The 23,787-nt window shown below is 42.6% G+C and overlaps 2 protein-coding genes across 9 annotated transcripts in view; both read right to left on the bottom strand.

Moving 5' to 3' along the window:
* Positions 1 to 7,372: 7,372 nt before the first annotated feature.
* LOC117962079 (putative protein TPRXL) lies at positions 7,373 to 11,201 on the bottom strand. Its single transcript, XM_034901132.1, has 3 exons — positions 10,931 to 11,201; positions 8,045 to 8,089; positions 7,373 to 7,788 (listed from the first exon to the last, which is right to left on the bottom strand). The coding sequence occupies exons 1-3, from the start codon at positions 10,986 to 10,988 to the stop codon at positions 7,448 to 7,450; spliced, it is 444 nt and encodes a 147-aa protein (XP_034757023.1). The 5' UTR covers positions 10,989 to 11,201; the 3' UTR covers positions 7,373 to 7,447.
* Positions 11,202 to 14,614: 3,413 nt separating this feature from the next.
* LOC117962077 (serine/threonine-protein phosphatase 2B catalytic subunit alpha isoform) overlaps positions 14,615 to 23,787 on the bottom strand; it is a 60,841-nt gene continuing 51,668 nt past the window's right edge. The window contains exons 11-16 of one of the 8 annotated variants that reach the window (XM_034901121.1): positions 22,706 to 22,732; positions 21,695 to 21,779; positions 21,071 to 21,168; positions 20,102 to 20,110; positions 17,886 to 17,915; positions 14,615 to 14,935 (exon numbers count right to left, since the gene is read on the bottom strand). In XM_034901121.1, the coding sequence (XP_034757012.1) occupies positions 14,733 to 14,935; positions 17,886 to 17,915; positions 20,102 to 20,110; positions 21,071 to 21,168; positions 21,695 to 21,779; positions 22,706 to 22,732 (452 nt within the window). In that variant the 3' untranslated portion in view covers positions 14,615 to 14,732. The remainder of the gene's footprint in view (positions 14,936 to 17,885; positions 17,916 to 20,101; positions 20,111 to 21,070; positions 21,169 to 21,694; positions 21,780 to 22,705; positions 22,733 to 23,787) is intronic. The other 7 variants (XM_034901124.1, XM_034901122.1, XM_034901123.1 and 4 more) reach the window with 7 other exon arrangements.

Raw genomic sequence — 23,787 nt, 5'->3', positions numbered from 1 at the left:
GGACAGAGCTCAGTGTAGTTTAAGGGTCCCGCTTTCTGACTGTCCTTATGTCCTCATGATCTCTGAAATAAAGAAACTTAGTATGTATACAGCAACTGTCAGATCTCTGGAAGATCGATCCAAGATCAATTTGTTGATGTCAGTGCTTAAGATGTATTACATTCTGCTAACTTTGCTTTTTAATGTGTGGCCTGATCTTTCTGTGGCCTTCTGTGCTCCTGTCACACTGGCAAAGACTTTTAATCTCATTTGGACTTCACCTGTTCATAACAGTAAAATGAATCTTTGCATTGACAGTGACATATAGACTAGAGTAAAAGAGCAGCGACCAGGATATTGTGTGTAGCACCTCTGCTTTTGACCGCCACTCCCTGTTTGTCAGGAAGTCAATCAGTACCTGCTTGGGAATTTCTCCCATGTGCCAACTCCTTTCCCTTACTGAGGCAAAAGATAAGACGTGTTGGGTCTCGGTTACTAATCCATCCATTAACCTTCTGTTATGACACCCGGTATGCCAGGCTGGCACCCATCTATGTTCAGTGAAACGTGCCTCTAGCCACACCCTCCTCCCATGAATCTAACACCAGGAGACGCGTTCCACTTCTCTACAGGAGCTAGCTGGATGGACGTGCAGGAGTATTCCCCGTGCATGGCAGAGCCTTGCACACGGCTAACATGAAGTTCACTCAAGTAAAAGAAGTGGAAAAAGAATTTGTTTTCCTGTGTTACAGTCAGCACAGAAAGTACTCACCTAGTCATCATTTATTCATAAGCTAAAATGTGAATGGGAGCATCTACTGTTACTTGATTGTACAAAGATGTCTTTGCAACCATACCCTGATGTCTTTAATGCAGCGTTGGTGTAATGATATCTCACAGTTGGAATAATCTAACTTACCAACTACAGTGGGGCTCGAAAGTTTGGGCCCCCAGGTAAACGTTTGTATTAATGTGCATAAAAAAGCCAGGAAAAGATGAAAAAAATCTCCAAAAGGCATCAAATGACAGATTAGACATTCTTGTAATATGTCACAAAAAGTTAGATTTTATTTACATCATTTACACTTTCAAAATAACAGAAAACAAAAAGATGGCGTCTGAAAAGGTTTGGGCCCCCTGTGGAGTTAAGACCTCTACAATACCTCTAGATTTTTCCATCATTTCTTGGCTTCTTTATTTACATTAATACATTTTTTTACCTGGGATGCCCAAACTTTCGAGCCCCACTGTATAGAGGTTTATTCCTTGACGCAGCGGTCCTGGGTTTGACTCCGATCTGTATATCAATAATAAAGGCTGAAAATGCCCCAAAACAATAACTTCACAAAATAACACATAAGTCAAGCTATGTTGTTCTCTTAATGTTCTTAATCTGTAATGTTTGCTGGGCTGCCAATATGACAGATTCAGAGATTTAATATGTGGAACTCACCCTCCCATTAGTTCTCTGAAACATGCCGTAGTTGTCAATAAATAAGATTGCTGCCTTATTAAGGCAATACTCAGCGAGACTCCCTCACTAACAGAAAAAGACACTCAAACGAAATGAAGTCTTATATTGATTTTTCACTTTCAGACACAAAGATCCACTTTAAAATTGAAAATCCAGATGACCTACAGAGGGAGAGTTACTGCGAGTGACTTGTTGAGTGAAGCTGAAGGAGAAAGGCATCCTGGATGTAACTCAGTCCAATGCCACAGCTGGCCTTGGAGTTGAGTGTGAGGGGCCTTCTGCCAACCTGCTCACTGTCTCTGCGAGGGAAGCGTGCCCACCTAGTCTCAGATTACAAAGGCCACAGATAAAGCCGGCCCTGCATGTGTGAATACCTTCAAAATGGAGGTCAGGACTGCAAAATGGCAAAAGTGGTTTGAATTAATGACATTTGATTAGTTTATGGGAAACATCAACAGTTCTTGGTTATGAGTGTTATTGGTCCTGCACTGTATGAACGCTGTTATGAATATCAAGCAGAGTGGGATTTTAACACCAGTGGCCCACATCTCACTCCTCTGTCATATGAACCTCATGGAACCTCTCTGCAGCAAACACCAGCTGACAGAGTGGGACCAGGGTTGCTTTGCTTTGTGTTGCCCTTGTGCTCGCTCTAGTGGTGGACCAGAGAACTCACACTGGTGGTGCTGATCCGGGTCGGATGCACACAACAGTACGCTAAACCTCCTTTACAAGCAATAAGAACAACAACATGGCAGAATGTTCTCACTTTCAATCTGGCAAAAATGACTGAATTCAAAGAAAAGCTTCATATGATAAATACAGAGGCTGACAATGACCGTTTGGAAGTTGTTGGCGGGTGCTTTTACTACAATATCTTGTAGAGTAAAGGTGTCAAAACTCATACTAATTCACGTATTTTAACATATGTGGTATTAAAACAAATGAATAACCAAAAATAAAGAATAAGACTGGATTTGATGAAGTGACGCTGCAACAACAGACAGTTTTCTAGTGATTTATTGAAGAAATTGAGGTTGAGAACAACACATCAGCCATAAAGAAGTTCCAGTGTCTTTAAATACATCTTCTTTACTTATTTATGGGGTTGGATGTTATTTTTAGTAAAACAACATCATACTGCAAATCCTCATTTTTATGCACACAATATTTCAAATTGCTGGGGGGTGTACAGTGCTGCCATGCAAAGGAAAGGTTATTGGTTTGAAAAGGTTTCCAGCGGAGAAGAATGTTTGACAATCTTTTAGGAAAGACTTAACTGAGATACGTGAAAAGTCAAAATGAGTATAAAAGAGCGCGTTCTTATACCCCACAGAAACAACAATCTACTAAATAGTTCAAGGCACATAAATGAAGGTTAACAACTAGAGGGGTAATAACACATCAATCTGGATCCACATATCGATTCGATAGCCTCTTCCCGACCGGAGGGATTTTTGCAGTTCTTAGACCATAACGTTCCGATTCGGGGATTATGGAGTTCCTGTAACTCTTTCAGCTCCTACTTCAGGGCAGGTTCGGTTCCTATGGCAACCTGGCCAGCGTGAATGCAAATGGGAAAGCCGGTTTTGGGGGACAGTCGTTGGTAGAACTGTTTGGAAGTGGACTGTTCCCATAACAAGGTTCCTGGTCGGAAAGAGGCTACTGATCAACGATCCATTATCGATACAAACTGAAAATATCAATGTGCCTTTATTTTAAAATTCCAACTTTATATTCATTCATTTTTATTAAATAGTTTATAGTTTGCATTTCATTTGAATGTCTGGACAAGCTCAGAGTTGATATAAATGTAACTGAATGTATTAATTGGACGTATGATATCGGCTCATATTGATTGCAGGGCCCTGAATTGAATCAAATGATAATCTAATCAGGGCAGGCTTTGTGACATCAGCAAATATCATATCATTGTCCAAAGAATTGATTTAAAATCATATCATGATACAACTAGTGAGTAACAACATAACCAAAGGATCACTATGAAACTGGGAACTGAACAGTGATAAATATCTGAGGTCAGTGCATAGTCCACACAGCGTGTTAGATGAGCTGTGCAGCCGCACTGCATACACATATGGTCAACAGTATACTGAAAAAAGGGTGCATGGACTAAGTTCAATAAATATATATTCCACAGACAATGCTGCATCTGCTTACAGAATGTATGCATGGATATGCTATCAACTCTGTGTCTGTAGGAACATATTTGGGTTGAAAATAAGTCACTTACTCTGAGATTTATGATCACAGTTGCAAACAAAACAGCTTTTAGCATTCATAATCATACATTTGTGCCTCACAAAATGTTTCACAGAATTCTCAGACATCTCATCAACAGTTCCTCCAGACCACCAGTGTGTGGGTGACAGGTGTGACTCATCTGCTGGCCGATCTGGATGCTGCTGCCCTCCGGTTCTTCTTTCTTTCTTTTTATTATCTGGCAGCAGCTGAAACATAGATAACGACAGAGGCGAGTGATGAAACCACATCTGTGTGATCAAAGAGAGCAGACCTTCATCCAACCTGAAAAATGATTTGAAAATGCTCTGGGTTGTGTTCTGAGAAGATCACTGGTGCTTTTTGTCTAGGCAACACTGGATGGTGGTGCCGCACTCACTGTGTACGGAACAGGACAGCATGTCTCCATCAATCCACCTGTCCATCCATCCATCCATCCATCCATCCATACATACACACATTTATACATCCATCCATCCATACATACATACATACATACACACATCCATCCATCCAAACATACAAACATTTATACATCCATCCATCCAACCATCCATACATAAATACATCCATCCATCCATCCATCCATCCATACATACATACATAGATACACACATTTATACATCCATCGATCCATATACACATACATACATGCACACATACATACATGCATACCCACACACTTAAATACACACAGATGCATACACACATACATACATACAGACATACATACACACATGCATGCAGGAAGAGGTACCTACATTTTCCCACTCCCTCTCACACCCAAAAGAAAACCATTTGTACTTTTTTCCTGAAGCCAAACCTTTGTTACGTCATTATAGAAGCTAGATATTGGACTTTTATGGTTCTTAAGTTCATTAAGTCGTTAAAAAAGGAGTTTCAGTTAATGAGCTTTGAGTGTGGGATTATCTGCGCACTGTGGCATGTTTGAGGAACACGTTATGCAGTCCGATAAGAATTTGTAAAGCTACAATCCAAAGAAATATCCAGGAGTGGTAGCTACATAAACACGTTCTTCCCAGCAAAATTCCTAAAGCATGACTCCGTTTCCCTGTGACGCTTGCAGCCAAGGCGTAGGTCTGATTGTATGAGGGAAGGAAGGTGGGACATTTAGTGGCCACATCTCTTCTTTTTTTCATGGGTGGGGTGAAGGGGTTCTCAGACTGTGTACAAACCATACATGACACATGCGCACATGAAGTCACCCAACCAACAAACATGCACACGCCTGACATTTACTGACCACACAATAGCTCCTGTCCAAAATAATCTGTGTTTATGTTGGGAAGTCCCTATCTTTCAAGCCCTTCTGCTTGTTGGAGGGAGGGGGGACGCAAAATCACAGGAAACACCTTCTGTTGCCCAGCAAAGCCCCAAAAGCTGGTGGAGTACAATGAGATATTAAAAGCCTGGAACTTGGAGTCCGGAGAAACCGCTTCACCAAGTCATGGAATAGTGAACAAACAGAATCCAGTTGGAAACAGCTCTAGCAGGAAATAGACGCGAGGGTAGCTCACCATTTTCTTCTCCGCCTGATGACTTCACCCCGAGGAGCATGACACCATCTTTAGTGCTGTCGGGTCTGCTCTGGAAGGACGCGCTGTGGAGAGTTAAAGAGACAAAGGGGTGGATGCTTTGGTTGTTCACACGCCTTTTCAACTACAGTCCATAGCTACCAAGTTCAGACTCACTTCTCAGTTCCAGTATCCATGGTTTCTGTGGAAGAGAACACAACTTATAGGTTCGGCTGATCTCATTCAATGTCAGAAATCTTCTCATTTCCAACTCAAACAGTCTCAACATTAATCCGAGCCGACGGGATATTGAGACGACCTGCACTTACGAACCTGTGTGATCGTGGATCTTCTTGCATTTGAATTTTAACACAATGGCAGTAGCAGCTGCAACCAGGAGGGCAGGCAGCACAATCAACCACAGCCTTTTGTCTGGGGGTACAATGCATCATCACCGTTAGACTTTTCTCTGAAAGATTCATTTGGCAGACCAGTGATGTACTCAATTTTTAATTAAAGTATCACATCAAAACAAGAGTTATCTCAAGACACTTTACAGATAGCAGAAGTCTATCTTCTAGCTTTGTTAGCCTCATCTGGCTTTAAATCACCAATAAGTGTTAGTTGACTGCTTTGTGGGGTATGACTGACAAGTTGAGTACAGTTCAGTACATCACCTGCTTTGAGGGGGGGTATCTCATCACTTCCAGTCTGAGAACCTTTCAAAACAATGTGTTTTTGGATTAGTTTCCTGCCTAAAACAGCACGATTTAAACTGGCCTATGATCTGATTTCAATATAACCATGTGGCGTAGATAATAGTACATTAGTAGTACAGTAATGGTAGTACAGTAGAACTTTAGTAGTACAGTAATGGTAGTACAGTAGAACTCACCAGCACTGTTATCATTCAGAGGATCTTGCATCACTGGAGGTGGAGTGGTTTGTTGCTGTGCTATGATGATGAAATGAATGTTGAATTACTTAAACAAAGCCATGAACACAAGTCAATCAAAAACCGTAAGAAACGTAAATCTGCGGGTTTAATAGTTTCACCAAACAACTACCATCCACACACGTAAGATCAGATAGAAAAGATAATAATATATGGATATTCCTGGAAGTGTGAAGCAGTTTGAGTTAAAGTATCCCCCTGAAAAACAGTGTATCAACTAAAAATATGTTATAATATATGTGTACAAAAATATATACTGTACAAATTTATAGTACATATGTATGCATATAAGGTATGTATATCTATATATTGTGTTATATTGGCATTCAATTTGTACATATGGATGTAAATGCATAAATATAAAGAATAAAAGAATAATAATAAAGAGAAATCATTCTTGTATTACACAAAATGTGTACTAATAATATAGTGTCCCTGAGTTGGACCTGCAGAAAATTAGAAAATGAAGACAGTACTAGATTCATTTGAGTCAAACGTGCTGTGTATGTACACATTTATTTCTTTAAAACCTTTTCTATAATCACTCGATGTGGTTTTAAGGGCGAACATGAAAACAAGAAGTTCATTTGAATTTAATATTCATGTACATACCCTTGCCTGTGTTTGTTCTTCCACTGTCATCCGGTCCTGACAAAATTCAAACCAGTTTTCAATATACTTAAAAACATTGCATCTAGCGTGGTGGCGCCTTGCTCTCATGCCCAAAGAAGACATGTGTTATTATGTTTTACAAACTGTAATCATCTGTCTGAATAAAAAATAAATAAAAAGCTTGCTTATTACTGATGACCTGCTACAACTCCTCTTACCTGTAGAGTGGTTTCCTGGCTCAGAAGGGTTGGATCCTGGGGCTAAAGAGGCATTTACTGGAGCTAAGACAGAAGGAAGAAATCTCTGGTCATTTCTCAGACATTTGATTTTTGACTAGTCTGCAACATTTTGTAAAGTTTTGATCCTCCTGTATCTTCCAAACAGGATGTAAGGCACATTTAGCTGGTGCGTCCTGCTACGTCCTGTAACGTTCAGCGTAAACCTAGAGATTGCCTGTGAAACACGCTGAAGAATGAATAAATAATAATCAAATACTAAATAAAAAGAACGAATTGGATCGCTGTCTGAACTACCTTTACGTGTTATCATCCCCACTAAGAATCCAGTCTTCAAAGTCATCTAAGTTTCAATGTGAGCTGAGCGTGTTAGGACTTCTTCTTTTTAATAAACCTAACTTAACCTGTCTATCCGTCTGGTTTTCAGTCCACTTAACGTGTATGCACACTCACTGTCAGGGGTTTTGCTGGTGGCATCAGGATCAGCAAAGGGCGATACTGGGGCTGCTGATGTCACGGTTGGGGCTGCTGTTGGTGCTGTTTCGACCTCTGGGGTTGTTGAGGCGGTTCTTGGTGCTCCTGGTTGGTTGTCTGCTTTGGCCGATGTTTGGTTGACTGCTGGTCTTGTTGTTTGGGGGGATGTTGGTGCTGTTGCTGATGGTGATGCTGTTGCTGGGGTTGATCCTGTTGATGTTTGTGTTGGGACTGTTGGTGTTGTTGCAGCTGGTGTCGATGCTGATATACAAAAGGGAGACATTGACATATACATTGCATTTGCTTTGGCATTTGAATTGCATAAGATCTGTAGAAAATCTCAATGCACACTTTTACACCTCGGAGCTGTTTGTCTAACTGGCTTTAGAAGCTCGGTAGCCTTGGCCTACTGCTCCTCATGTGAGAGTGGCATCCATCTTCTCATCTTAGTCTCAGCCACAAGGCAAATAAATGCATTTCCTCAACTGTAGAACGATTACTTTAATTCTATACTTACTGTGTGTTGTTCCTGCCGTCGCATTTAGATCACCTGATGATAAAACTGTAAACAGAAACACAACTATTTGAGATCTGGTTTTAGTTTGTGACAGCTTAAATCAGTAACCAGAAGATATCGATCACTAAACCACACTTTACATGCTCGTGGGCTGAGGTGAGGCGCAATATATGAAAAACACCCTGCATGTGCTGTCTAGGACAACAGAATGCTTTCATCACCAAAACACCACAATCAGTTTGTCTAGGTCGAACATTTCCTCAGACAGATCCTCTATTTAAAGTTCACAGTGGCACATGCTGCATCAGTCCTGTTTGGCACGGCTTCAAAGCCTAGCGTCTCGGTCCGGGTGTCAGACCAGGGACGAGAGGCCGAGACAGTGGTGGGGGTCGGGGCGTGTCGAGGTGGATGTCCTATTCTTAAAACACTGCGGCAGTGTGAAAGCTGCATCCTGTCCCAGACATTCTATTGTTGTCCCCTGACCTAAGCTGCCAAGCATCCTGTCTTCATCGCTGCAAATTAGGATCCCTTATGTTTTCTGTCGCCCAGCAGTTTTCCTTGGACTGGGGTGGAACCTCAATCATGGTTGCATGGTCTAGACCTGCTCTATCTGTAAATTATAGAGAGGTCTAGACCTGCTCTATCTGTAAATTATAGAGAGGTCTAGACCTGCTCTATCTGTAAATTATAGAGAGGTCTAGACCTGCTCTATCTGTAAATTATAGAGAGGTCTAGACCTGCTCTATCTGTAAATTATAGAGAGGTCTAGACCTGCTCTATCTGTAAATTATAGAGTGGTCTAGACCTGCTCTATCTGTAAATTATAGAGAGGTCTAGACCTGCTCTATCTGTAAATTATAGAGTGGTCTAGACCTGCTCTATCTGTAAATTATAGAGCGGTCTAGACCTGCTCTATCTGTAAAGTGTCTTGAGATAACCTTTGGCTTGAATTGATGTCCTTAAATCCTAATGCTACTAAAGTTATTTGGGACGAGTCCATGTAAATGTCAAGTCTTTTCAAAACAATGCCAAGTCACACCTCAAGTAAGGTCTCAAGAACTTCACTTCATATAAGACAAATCCAAGTCAAACCTCAAGTATTTCAGAGCAAGTTAAGTCTCAAGTCCTTCATTTAATTTGATAGTGAAATCTCGGTCAGTCCCCAGTCCTGCAAGTCATAGAGACAAGTCCAAGTCAAGTCTCCAGTATTTTGGAGTCCTTTAAATCATTCCAGATTATTTAGGAGCGGGTCACAAGTCAAGTCTCAAGGCCTTGGAGTAATTTGACCGTGAAGTCTTGAAGCCAATCTCAAGTCAGTCACAAGTCCTGCAGTATACGTCGTAGAGACAAGTCACGTCTGCAGTCCACTGGGTCAAGTCCACGTCAAGTTGCATGTTTCTTTTCAGAAGTGTCAGGAAATGGAGCCATCTTGGGAAAGCAGTCATGACCAATGGAGCGCCGAACGCCCTGCTTGATGTTACTGGTTACACGGCGTTCGTGGTTCCACTGGTCATGACTGTTTTCCCAAGATGGCGCGGTTTGAGCTAAAAGTGGTTGCATTCGATTAGCATGAAAACATGTCCCAGAGAACGGTGGACTCGGTACCCGGGTGTTATTAACCCCTAGGGACTCTCCTTTAGGAGAAATCTTTATTCATTTTCTTGTCATTGCTTTGCTTTTTGTGCTGAGGAAAAAAAGAGCTCATTAGAAAAAAAAGCCTATGCCGGGTGACTAGTTGCCAGGGCGAGGGTGTTTCCTCCAGATGTTTACTGCGAAACGCTGGAAGTCCATTTGTGGCCAGCTGGGACGTTTCAGTCTCAGGGCAATGATTTGTTGTCTCTGTGAGACAGAGGACGGCTTGGTTCCCACTGGCTATCTGCTGCTGGATCGCCTATCTGCCCGCCGCACAGCTGATAAAACCAACAAATCAAAAGACAGCCTTTTTTTCCCCGCCCTTTCCTTCAACAACAAGACACTCCTATGTCACTTTGACACTTTTCATTCCTGAGGTTAGGATTTCTTATTCCTATCTTAAGCTCAAAAAATATATTCTACCTTCACTTTGAGTAAATATGGCAAAACATGAACTACTTTTTACTTACATGTTAGTACAAAGGAGAACTACAGGCACGCACACACACACACACACACACACACACACACACACACACACACACACACACACACACACACACACACACGCACACACACACACACACACACAGAGCTTATCTCAGACTGAATTAACGGAAATACGCTCTTGAAGTGGATGACGTGTCCAAGGTACCCTTCAAAATGTCTTTAGAACTACACTGTGATCTTTATCTTTGCAAATACCAAAAACTTTGGTCAGTGCTGGTCACTTTCATTTGCTCACAGTGTGATAGGAAACCTTTTGACACAGCAAGGTATACAAGAAAAAGTGTTTTCACACATTAGTATGGAAGGTTACTTTTTCAACAAGCGTGTGTGTGTTCAGGATCAGAGTACGCCGTCCCTTCCTGTGGGACGTTAGTCATCCTGCAGACGTCTTCCCAGTGCCCTGCTCAGTGGTCTCCAACGGCCAATCAAAAGCCTCTTCACGCTACAGTTCTTATACATGATGAATACAATTTAAGCTCAAAGTTGCACTTCCTAACAATTCAGAGCTGCTAGTCGGAGTAAAGGACCTCGGAGCTTTGACTCTCTCCACCACATACTGTTTCTTAAGATCAAAAACAAACACCCATGGGCATCACTGATGTCAAAGTCTGCAGATCAACAAAGACAAGGCAGGAAATGGTTAAATGTAGATTTGGATCCCGTCTGTTTTTTAGAATATCAAGGGCCCTCAGCACTGATTGGGTTCAGTCTAACGACCAAATGCAGCCCCAACAGTCCCCCTACCTGGTGTGAAGACATGCACAGATGCCAGCAGGAGGACAACAACCCTGATGGTCTTCATGGTGATTCTTCTTCAGTGGTAAACCTCCCGACTTCGTCCGCGGACTCCAACTAAGTGGCCAGTGGAAAAGGTGCTCGGGCGCTCGGCTGCTGGTGCTTATTTTGGCACTTCCTTTAGATAAAGAAGGGGAGGAAATCCAGCGGCTTCCCTTGCTGACGTAAAAGTGGGCGGCTGTGGAGACCAGCAGAGTGGGTGCAAGACCTATGGAAACCTTTTCACCCTCGTGTTGTCTTCACGTCGAAATGGAAAAATCAACACTTTTGTTGACGCTTTTAATCTAACTTTTTCTTACGCTTTTGTCCCTTTTTGAACACTTTCTTTCAATGTTTGCCACTTTTTTTGACGATTTTTGGAATTCATTCTCAATAATCCTCATTTATAGGAAATTATACGTAACGTTTGAGTTAGAAAAGCAGAAATTTGGAATTATTGAGACTTAAGTAAAAGGAATGGATGTTGATGATAATCACAGACTGGAATATGTCAACTTTTACTCAATACTATTTCAAAAACACTTCCATTATTTCTTTCAAATGCTATAAAATTGAATAAGACGCCCCAAAATGAATGAAAGTAGAGATTTGTACTTGGCAAAGAGCGTTGGGTGGAATCAATCATGTTATTTGGGGGAATTAAAAAGAACATTAATATCGGACAACATGTCACTTTGACCCGAGGACAACACGAGGGTTAACAGGAATCAGCGTGTTGAGCAATGGCCGTCTCTCGCTTTATTTTCAGCTCTGACGCCACCTGATCAGTCGGGAGGAGACGGGGACTCGCTGGTACAAAAACAGTTTCATCTGTTAGGATGTCAACAAAGCTTTAAATCAGCAAAGTGGCATCCAGGAACTGTGTGTAGGTAGCTATATGATAAGCAAGAAGTAGTACAAGTACTTTGGAATGAGGGATTCAGAAGAAGAAACCACTTGTATCACCTGCACACACACACACACACACACACCGACCACCACACATTTCAGATTCAACCTGTTGTTGCATTCATCAACAAAACAAAGGTTTTTGTTTAGTTGCTGATGATTGGAGCGCAGCCAGAAAATGTCACTATTCTCCATTGTTACAGTGAGCGAGCCTCCAGAGAGCCTAGAGATCCCGACCTCAGACGGGTCTCCATGCAGACGGTTTCTGTTTCTGAGTTAGAAAATGTGACTCCGATTATTTCTTGGAGACAAAAAAAACCATCTTCTCATGTCATGGTTGCCATGGCTTTTGGATTCGGTTCTAGACTCCGTGGACGCGACGCCAACAACTGGTCCACCGCCACCGAGCACTAGCTTAGGTTAATTTCCCTTCGACGGTCTTCAGATTACCCCTCTGAGGCTACAAAATCTAGCTCCTGTTTTTTTTAGGCCCTCCCGAAAAAAAACACAGGATGCCGGGGTTTGCTTCCTTTCATTTGAGCATTGTTTGATTTCAGCTGAAGAGAAACACTTCACGTACGAAGTATGCTGCGTAGTTCAAGTGTAGAGTACGTATATGATGAGTATTGGATGTATTTGGCCAACTATGGGAGCCTGGTTGAGCTTTACTATACTCATGTGCTTGAAGATTAGATGTTCATTTCTAAGAGGCAGATTTGCCCATGAATAACTAAAAAAACACATTTAAACCAATACAAATATGATCTAAACATCCACATATGAACATGCCATATTTTCCCTGCAGATCTTTGGCTCCTGTGAGTAGCTTGTGAAATCTTGGCTGAGTCTCCATAGTTTAATCAAAGGAGTCACCAAGGTTGACGAAGAGGAAACACCTCAGCTGCCGAGCTGCCAAGGACGATTTTCCCAGCTACATGTTTTGGTCAATCAATGTCGAATTACGAAGAGGAACTACAACGGCAGAGCAAAAACACTAAGACTAGACTCCAGAGACCGAGCTCCTAGCAGTGGAAGGATGAGAGCTTTATATGATTTAGAGTATGCGATGGGATTCTTAAAGCTCTAATTAGGCTTCTTCCCCCCTCTTAACCTCCGAGGTGTGTCAGGAACGGGCTCACGGTTGTTGTCACAGGTGTGAATGATTTATGGGGACTATTGTGTCTGAGGTTTCCTTGCATGTTAGAGTTATGGGCGTTTCCTGTTAAAAAAAGGTTGGAAAATGAAAATAATCACATAGCTCTAGAATCCGAGTGATGCAGAGAAATGCCCGAAGGACAACGTGATGGACGCACGCACGAAGCAGACTCATTTCGAGTTGAAATTCATGCACAATTTTATTGAACAGTTATATAAAACACTTTTCATAGTTGCAAGTGCATGCCTCATCTGCCAACAGTTTTGAAGTTAAATTACAAAAGCAAGGCTTCATGTCGTGTAGTGAATTACTTGGGCACTTAAGCAGTTCTTAAAAAAGGTCAACGTTATTTTTTGTTTCATCTTAAAGTATTGAGCAGTATCAAACCTGTAACTGATATACAAAGCAGATTTCCAAATAATAATAGTAATAATAATAATAATAATAATAATGATGATAATAATCAAATTACACTTCTGTGGCACATTTACAAAACAGAACTAAACCGATTTACCTGTTATATGACACAAACAGCTAATCATGCATTTTTGAGGTACACATGTAACCACACACCTCACAAGAATTGTCAAACATGCTTAATTGGACTGTGTGCACTTACAAGCGCAGGTTAAAAATATGATTCCTCATCCATCTTAGATCATTAAATGCTTCAATTACAAAAGAAGTTGTAGGCATAGAGCATCATGGTGTTAATTGAAAGTATGCAGGTATACGTTTCCAGTATATGTTCACTAAAGCGCGATACGTTTCAAAACAGGCCTCCACAGCCAAGGTATTCAGATTTTCTATTTCCTTTGTTTGATTTTTATAAAACATGCATAGGCAGAAACTTTTATTGTATTCTTTTTTTTACACAATATAGGCTCTCTACTTTTACTTTGTTCGCAATACTTAAAAAGAGAAAAATTAACACTCAATTCCAGCAAGCCACGATAAATCTACCCCAGCCCCCCCGACCCTCTTCCAAAAGAGACAAAAAAATAAACATCATTTGCAAATGATAGATAGGTAAATGTAAATTCCAGTTATGAAACTCAAGAAAATAGCTATTCATTACCGAGTTATTTAGCCATTATACAGAAAAATCAGGTCAAAGCACACACCAAAAGAACCTGAGGTAAGCATAATATGTACAAAACCATAAAACGTTCCATTATTTGGCATTTCAACAACATTGCAACATTCTTTTTAAGACTGCCTAATTCATTTCAGAGCTATTTTTATAAGAGTAGCAAAAAAAAAGAAGAAAAAAATAGTTATCAATAAATAGTCCTTATTTACTTTGTACACCCTTATATGTTAAAAACAATATGTCATGTCCTGTCCTTTTTAGTGCTGTATTTTTGTAAACGTACAATAGTAAGTAAGAAGTTACACGACTTTCCGTTTCGGTGTAAATGAGCAAGGGTCGTTCAAGAAATAAAATAATTCACCTTTAAGATGTCTCCATCCCCCCCCCTCCCCCCCGCCCCCGCCTGGCCTGACCCGGCAACCACTTAGCAGATCTGACTATATACTAATATTTTGAAGGCATATCCAAAGACTAGAAAGTGAGATGCCCCCCCACCCCCTCCCCCCAATACACACTTCCACACTCCCTTTCGATTCCTTCACCCTTTGACCCTTCTCTGCGTTGGCGGGTCGCGGCGTAGCCCTGCCGGCCAGAGTGGCGCCTGGCGCCAGCCCTCACTGGATGCTGCTGCCCCCGCTGGGGCCCCCCTTGGCGTCGGTGCCGTTGGTCTCCGAGGACAGCGCCTTGTTGAGCGAGTTGAGGCTAGCGTCGGAGGGCAGGGCGTCTCGCCGCGGCGGCATCCTCTCGTTGATGCGGTCCAGACCCTTGGCCTCGGCGAAGCTGGTGATCTTGTGCTGGGGCGAGAAGCCTTTGATGGCTGTTGGGACGCAAGAAAAGGGAAGGAGAGACAAACAAAGCAGGGACTAATCAGGAGCGATTTTAGACGGGAGAGATGAAATGATAGAAAAATTTAAAAATGAATGGGGTCACTCACACACACATTCACACACACACATCACACCACTGGGCTTGTCCTTGGTTAGGACTTGGAACTGAGAAAACGCCAACATACAGACGCATCCGAGGCTAATTCAACTGCAAGCCATCCATGAAAAATAACAATAACTGCATCATGTTGATTAATAAATACTTTAAAGGAATAGTTTGGTCATTTTGGTGAATACACTTATTCGCTTGCTTAGGCAGAGTTGAATGAGAAGAGTTCAAGATCATTTTTGCATGTATGCCGTAAAGATGGAAGCAGCTAGCCTGGCTCTGTCTCTGTCTTTGTCTCGGGGTCTGGCTCTGGGTCTGGGTCTGGGTCTGGGTCTGAACCTACCTAACAGCCAATCAGCATCTCGAATGCTCACTATTTAACAGGGTCAGTTGGGTTACTATAATCCATAAAACTAACTCCCCAGTGTGGAAAACATTTTTGTGACATTATGGGGAATTAAACCCTTCAGTAGAAGCTAGCCAAGCTAAGCTAAGCTAAGCTAAGCTAAGCAGCTGTATGGAGGTATTGATCTTCTCATCTAACTCTATGCAAGGAACAGAATAAGCACATTCTCCAAAGTGTCCACCTATTCCTTCAACCGGACACGTGTAAGACGCACACATCCTACTACTGGATTCATGAGGCGTTTTTACATATTCATCATTTTATGAATGTTAAGTTGTTTTAAAACTATAAACAGATTATAACTTGTTTTTATGAAATGACAACCCATTAACACCATTTATCCGAGTTTCCAAATGATACAGACTAAAAGGATGAAATAAGAATCCTTCTAACTCTGGAGAGGGAGCGTCTGGAATCAGGGTCAACAGGTTTTCACTGTGCCAACAATGTCCATCTGGGAAAAGACTCCGACAATCCTGGACCATCTAACGGCCATCTTATCTCTGCCATTTGGAAAATTGTAATGGTCATTAACATATGGCTCTTATTAGAGAATGTCTTGACTCGGGCACATTCCAGAACACCTGAGGACCCCAAACATCCAGATGGCCCCGTCACGTCACAGCTAAAAACTAAATATAAAAAAAAAGGGGAAGAAGAGGAATGATCAAAAAAACAAATAACGAGGGGAGGAAAAAACTAAAAAAAAAACACTTGTGTGGAGCCCGCTGAGACATTCACTTCCACAAACTAGAACCACGTCGAGACAGAGCTCACGTACAGAGACACTACAGAGGGACTCGGGGTGCTAACCACGTGTTGAGTCTGCTTGGAGCATGCAGCAATTAACTGGAGGTTATGAGGGGTGGAGGTCACTATGGCAACCACATTCAGTCGAACTGAATAATGGACTTAGAGCAAATAATAAGAAACAAGGTTTATGGAAATATCACTGAGATGAATAAAACCGGGCTGATACAGGTCCAATGGCATCACGGTTATCAACTCAACAAGTTTAAATCAATTCAAATGAGAGTTGTTAATTTGGACTTTTTCCTAAATATTCCCCTTGATGGTGTTTCATTTTATAATGGGGGTACTTCCACCGTTCATAAAGGGCCGGGGCATTAAGGGTAATAACTAGGGTTGCAAAGAAGATGACCCTTTAGTAGAATGAAGGGGGGCGAATCGGGGAGCGTGTAGGGGGGCATGATGGGTAGCGTAGTTGTGTTGCTGCATAGCACAGGTCAGACACAGGTTATTAGCAGCTCACAGGTAAGAACACAACACAACAGGGCCACAGAGGATCCACATGGACAGGGAAGGGGGGACGTGTCCCCACTAGGACGGACGGCCCCCTACAGGGCCACAGAAGAACTACGGGACAAGTCCAACGTAAACAGCAGCTGCCACTACCACTTCGCTCGCAGTTGAGGTTGTTCTTGCGCCGAAGGAGATGCCAATCAGAAAAAGTTTTTTTTAGGGAGAATCCAATTTGGATTTGTCTAAACTTCCTTTTAATCCAGATTCAACTCTTGAGATAACTGTAGGATTATTTTATTGCAATAAAACAGCAACAACAATGCACAACTGCTTCAGCGGTTTCAAAGGGGAAGAGCCATCAGAAGCTTTCATAGCAAGATCTGAGTGCGTTGTGTGAGGGCAGAGCAGGGAGTACACCATCTTAGCCACAGTGCGCCAATACTCGTTTGTTAAGGGACTCCCTCTCGCTGGCAAACCAGATTCACTTTTTTTTTTAACTCTGCAGATTCCTTCTGCGTGCGTGTTCTACGGGACATTAGGGTTGTGTAGACACAACGTCACAAATGCTGCATCGAGACCAGATGTACCAAGCACGGCAGGAGTTCTAGATACTGTCGGGGTCTAGCATCTGGTGAAAAACTCATTACAGCTGCCAGATGACCTAACGATACCCCTTTGTTTACACCTCCCACATTATGTGAGTGTGAATGTGCACTTCCTCAAGTGCAACCTCTTTCCTGAACCCGGATTGTCTGATAATCTTCCACCAAAGATGCATTATGATGATTAAACTCCTGAAATGGAAAGCATAAAGTATCGCTATGATTATGCTGGTGTTAAGGCACGCTGACTTGGAAAAGCTAACGCTGTTTTTCTTGGACGAATCCTGCAGTTTGTTCCTGAGGAAAAAGACACGTAGTGTTTGCTTTGCACTCACTCAAACCCACTGTGCTATGAAATCCATTCCCCTTTAAAACATGGTGTGACCACAGGACTTCCTAATGACTTACTTCTTTTTCTACAGTAACACTAGGACACATTTTGTTAGCCCAAACACCCAACACACTCTACTCAAGCACCAGCGAGATGGATGAAAACCCAGCGGAGCCCCCTGTCTATTGCCATGAAAAAGCAACAGGAGAGGCCAGCCAGACCCATTTACCTTCGTCAGCCTCAATAGCTTCAATAGTAGCTGAAGAGAAGAGGGGGGGTTGCAAAACGAATGAGAGAAGTGAGCAGAGGAGTTCAGTTTGTCCTAGGAACAACTCAATAAGCAGCAAAGACAGCCAATGCCGACAACAAAAGGTTAACGTCATCTCCACATTTTATGACAAAGGACACATGGATGTTAGCGAGGAGGGGACAGGGAGGAGGGAGAGGACAGGAGAGGAGAGGACAGGAGTGAGCCTTATGTTTGTGATGAGTTCCAGATCTGTAGAGGGGAGGGGACACATGTCTGTGGCCGCGAGCGACCTCGTGGAGAGGATCGATCCGCGAGGTGCGTTGAAAACGTCGGACGTGGTCCGACAAAGGAATCAATGTGGTGGGAGTAAGGAAATGAAGACTGGGGGGACGGACACTGATGGCAAAGAACAGCACGTTAAAGCCGGGAGGATATTAGTTCTTTACCATTATGCAAATAAGAGCACACAAACAGAAGGGAGAGCTGAAAAGAGGACGAATGGAAAACAGGAATAAGGTTTAAGTGCATGTGTGATTGTGGGGGTTCATGACGTGAACCCAAGCGCCGTAGACACATGGAGCAGCAGTGTTACGGTCGTGTGGTGGGCAACATTAAGCGGCATCTGGAACTGCGGGGTATCGCATCTTTTGATATGAAATATCAAAAATGCCGGCTTACTTTTGTGGAGTGCCAGGGAGGAGAAAAATAAATGAGAAAAACCTTTTGGCGTTTTAACCACTTACCAATTGCTTACAGTCGTCGTTGAGCTTACACAGTCCCATACAGTACAAGTGTAAAATCAGCTTTACAGAGACGACAGGGATGAGGCAGGAGGTGACAGCAAAGTAACGGCTGCACAGTACAGTACTGACCACTACAGGACATACAGTACTACCATGGGGATGAGGACAAATTACGAAAAAGGGCACGAGAGCAACAAACTGTAAACGGGATGGCGGATGGAGTCAACATCACAGTAGAAGCACACTGGCGTCTGCTTGAAAGAATGTGATTCTACCAATGTTGCAACAGGAATCTCTGAACATCACTCTACCTCCACGGGGGTTCTCGTAAGGATCAGCTGCTTCCAAATTAGCATCAAAACAAATGGTCGGACTTTTAGCTCACTCCTGGGAACAACATTGTTAAGCAGGTCATCTGGTGTTTAGTGGTTTAAACCCCCTCATACAAGACAAGAAATACTGTAAATGTCCATTTAATAAGGTTGCTTTTTATTTTTCTGTGTCTACTACACATTTTTACTGGAGATGCTCTACCTATGAATTTAGAGTTAGAGCTGTAGCTTCCTTCACATGAAAACTAATGCTAAAGTGGTAGTACTTTTGAGCCTAAATCAGCTGGGCTGATATAGAGGAGAGCATCCTTGTCCAGATGCTATTTTGTTCCAATTTAGCCACTCCTGTGGGAGGTCAGAATGCAGTTTCAAACAGGCCCTAGTTTAGTTTGGGTTACGTGATCTTTCTGCTGCCTGCAGCTTAGAATTCCCCGTCATTCTATTGGCTAACTGAAACTAACAACATCATGTGGACGTCATATGTTAAAGCTTAACCAAGTGGCCTTTAAAGTGAAACTTCAGTGATAAAAGTCCCTCAAAGTTCGGGGTTTTGCTGCTACTCCCAGTGGCTTGACTTGATGATTCTAGTCCATGCTAGAGTACTACATACTGAAAAACATAGTCCTATTTTAGCCTTTACCATTTTCCCATGCTGTGTAGTGTTAGCACCTGTTAAACACGCTGGCTTTGAAGTAAAGACGTACCTGTTCCTATCAAGTGATAAAGGCGTGTTTAGGAAAGAGAACCTGTGAGAGGAGAGCGTTGTTGGGATTGCTGCTTCATTTTGTAAAGGAAAGGCAGACAGCTGCTATCCCCCTTTCATTCACAGTTGCTTGTGTCAATTCCAATTCATCCTTAGAATCGCAGAGTCCCGCGTCTGTCCCGGCGGAGCGCTGCTCAGATCCACAACACTAACACTCAAATTTGGACCATAAAAAAAGGACCATTACGGTCGAGAGTCCCAAGTCAATTTGAAATGTGTTTTCTTGTCTGGAAAGCCTTTACTCATTTAGGGGGTGTTTGGAATTCAACATAAGAGCGTGGACTGAACTCTAAACTTGTCTCACAAAAAAGGAAGGGCAAAAAAAGAACAACAGAATACTTGCACAACCGAATATACCTGCGGTTTCTAGAAAGAAAGGAGAAAGAAAAAGATACAGGTAATATTTGAGATAAAACCAGTGGAATACAGAAAGAGACGGGGAGACAGGGTATTAATGCGAGACATCAGGAGGGAGACACATCAGAGAAGACAAGGGACAAAGGAAATCTACTGAATGTATCTGGTACTGTTTGGGAGGAGGAGGCTATCTATGGGAAATATCATATTTATTGTAATTCTCCAGGAAACAATATGACACACATTCCAGCTCCATAAGCAGCTGTTACTGCTTAGAAGTATTTACCTAAAGCATGCGTGTACAGGAAGGATACGGAGGGAAACTACACATCACATTACTACTGTCATGGCGTTTTCTATTCCATGGTACCTTCTCCACTCACCTTGACTCTACTCCTTTTTTGTATTTCCATTATGAAACACTAAAAACTAACGGGTACTTTTTGCAGTATCACCTCCGTTGAGGTTCCAAGTGAGCTGAGGTGACGTGAAAACCTCAAGCTTACTGATTGGTCGGAGAGAATCGCCACTATTCACTGCGTCATTGTTGCTAGCGACAGACGGGGGGGCCCTGAACAAACCCGCCATTTTTAAAAAGTTTAGCCAGCTGTGGGTTTTTTTGCTTCTTTTGAAGGAAAAATTTGTCTTCAGGTGGTGGCGTGTGTCGTGTTAGGGCACGGCAGTTACTGCGGCAACGCTATGGCGAACAGCCACGCCTGCCTCGCGCATGAGGCGGTACTAAACCTGAAATGGAGGCTGAGTGGAGTCGAGCCGAGCGGAGCTGGTACTAGTGGTGGGTTAACGCCATAAAGCAGCGTCAAAGAGGAAAAGCCTGTCAAGACATTTCCTCTAAACACTGAGCTAGCACTCTACTCAGGGGACTGCAGCGTGGGGGCAATTTGTGTGTGTGTGAGAATCCGTTCTGGGGGCCAAAGCTGGGGGTCTCGGGGTACTTAGTGACGGTCTTACCATTCTGCAGCTTTTCCTTGCCACCGGACAACACTCCACTTGGTAGCATGCCTGTTGGGGTCAGACCCTTCAGCGTCAGCACGCTCTCACTCTCCTCTCTGAAACAGCAACACAAATACACACATTATTTACTAGGTAGTACTTCCCTGATGCTCATTTTATCAAAAATATGTCTTTTGGACAATTTAATACAGACTTATTTACACATCCAGGAGACAAGTAGCAACGTAAGCATGTATTTAAGGGGGTGGTCCGAGCAACTTTAAGAACGTAAGTCTGAAATTCACTCTTCTTTTAACTCTTTTTTGGTCTCCACCAACACCTGAGGGGCATATGTGGCTCTGTGGTGGCTAAGCGTTCCACTATGTCCACGAGTTAGTGGCTGATGCACTTGGTCCCTTGGTGCCGGTCGTGCAGAGTGAGTTCACAATGAGAGCGGGCTGTAAAACCAAAGGATCTGTAGAGCTCAGGGGGACTGGGGAGTTGGTTGATAATTCTCTGTGGGTTCGCCAGTAGTGCAGCTTTAAATATTTAATTCAATCTCTTGTAATGGCATAGCACTGATGCTAGGGGGACAACGGTAGGACATACAGGACACAAGGGAGTTTTTTCATCTTTGCATACCTGAGCACAGAAAATACCCTGGCCATCTTGCCGATGGCGCGGATCTTGTTTCGGATGACCTCCTTACGGGCAGAAGCTGTAGCACCTGGAGGGGTCAGAGGTCAGACAAACTGTGACTCCTGCATACTACACCCTGTCCTGTGGACGTGTAGACGGCATTACCTGTGTGTACCATAACATTTAGTAAAGGGCTAAGACGGAGCGAGTCTTTTGGACTATTAGTTGTATGCAGAAGTGCATCAGGCGAACACAGTGCAAACACAGTGGGATTATTGAAGCCCGGAGTTCAGTTCATATGAAATAGTTTGAATCCATCCACACATCACAACAACTGAGTAACTGTCCGCATTCAGTGCACTCATGCTGCCTGTCTGTATTGTTCCGGTAGTCGTGTCCAATTAAAGTCTCTTTAACTCCTACATCCTATTCTCCCCAGGCAGGCCTTGTACTACTAAAACGTGTTACATCATCTGCAAATGGCCCTCGTCTTCTCAGCACGCTGGATGAGCACACTCTATCTGAATCTTCCTGTGCTGTGTTATGGTTGCCGAGACTCAAACGGGAATTTTCCTGGACTGGAAAAGCGAGCTGTGTTTAAAGAGTAACAGTTCCACGGCCCCAGGGAGCCAGCTTGTAAAATGCATGAAGTATGAAGGATGGGAATGAAGCTGATGTGTGGTTAAAGGTTGGGTAAAGAAATGAGCCGACAGTCTGATGTCTTCCTCTCGTCCTCTGTTTAATCCACTATAAAGTATAATATATAGTATATATAATATATGCTATAAAATAGGTTTCTCCACTGTAGGAGCATTGCTTATTTGAATGTGTACAGCGAATCCCTTCCTTTCCTAATGAGAATGCCCTTATGTAACTGTAACATTACTGACTCAGTGGAAGTGTTGGAAGGTGCTGTAACAGCGCTGTTAGTTGACAGACTTCGGAAACGCAGAAAGCAAGCACCGGACAAAGTCTATCTACCTCTGGACACACCGTTACGGCTAATGTCTGTACCTTTTTTGGGGGGATATATTAGCTGTCCTTCTCATGAAACACCCCGAGAAGAGAAGACAAGAGAAAGGATAGAGAGATCAGTGGATGGCTGTAGAATGAGAGAGGAGGTGGCAGAGAGGGGGCGGACGGCCAAATAAGAGGCAAGAAAGCACAACACGTGTAAAGAGAAAAAGAAAAGCGATGCCTCGAACACAAAACTCTGGAACACATAGAAAAGAGAAATTAGATGTGGGTAAACCAAGGTAATGACAACATCAAAGCATGAGAACGAGAGAGAGAGAAAGCAAAAGAAATAGGTGAAAAAGTACTGAGGTTTGAAATATCAACATAATGGCAATTGGAAACCATGGAAACAATAGTAGATAAAGAGCAGGGCACCAAAATAATTAGAAAGTCACAGAGAACGAGCTCATGAGTGAGAAAGAGAAAGGAAAGAACATCTGCATGTGAATGTTAACGTGGGGAAAATAGACTTAATACATGAGAGTTGAGATGGCTGCAGACCTGGAAAAGAAAGGAGCGTAAAAGGAAAGAGAAAATCAAAGTGAGGAAATGTGAAATCAAGGTAGATCAATTAAAAGCACCGAGTGAAGAAGTTGGTGGAAGATGATGAGACGTTAAAGGACGGCTAGTTATCGGAGGGACTGTTTAGTGTGTGAGAAATGGACCTCTGTCCAAATCAACACATTAGATTTGAGTTTTATTAAAAATCTGAATTTAATCTGCAATCGAGTCCTTAAGGTGTTGCTACAATGATAAAAGGTTAAGACTAGTACAAGTACAACTTCTCCCGACATAAGACCTGAAACCCAAATAAAAAAAGACTGTTTGAATTATAATTCAAATTCAGAAGACTGAACTAATGTTGCTACTGGTGCAACTCTTACACAATGTACATGTACTTTTCTCTTGTCCCTTTTTCTTAACTGTACAGTATTCCATAATTATTCATTAGCCAAGCATCTAAGCTTCATTTGCAATGTAATGAAAGGAAATGTAGCAAAATACACTCACCGGCCACTTTATTAGGTACACCTGTCCAACTGCTTGTTAACACTTAATTTCTAAGCAGCCAATCCCAT

The sequence above is a fragment of the Etheostoma cragini genome, chromosome 19, assembly GCF_013103735.1.
Source record: "Etheostoma cragini isolate CJK2018 chromosome 19, CSU_Ecrag_1.0, whole genome shotgun sequence".
NCBI classification, from domain to species: Eukaryota; Metazoa; Chordata; class Actinopteri; order Perciformes; family Percidae; genus Etheostoma; species Etheostoma cragini.
Note: the sequence above shows the minus strand (reverse complement) of the source record. Positions and strands in the feature narration are given on the sequence as shown.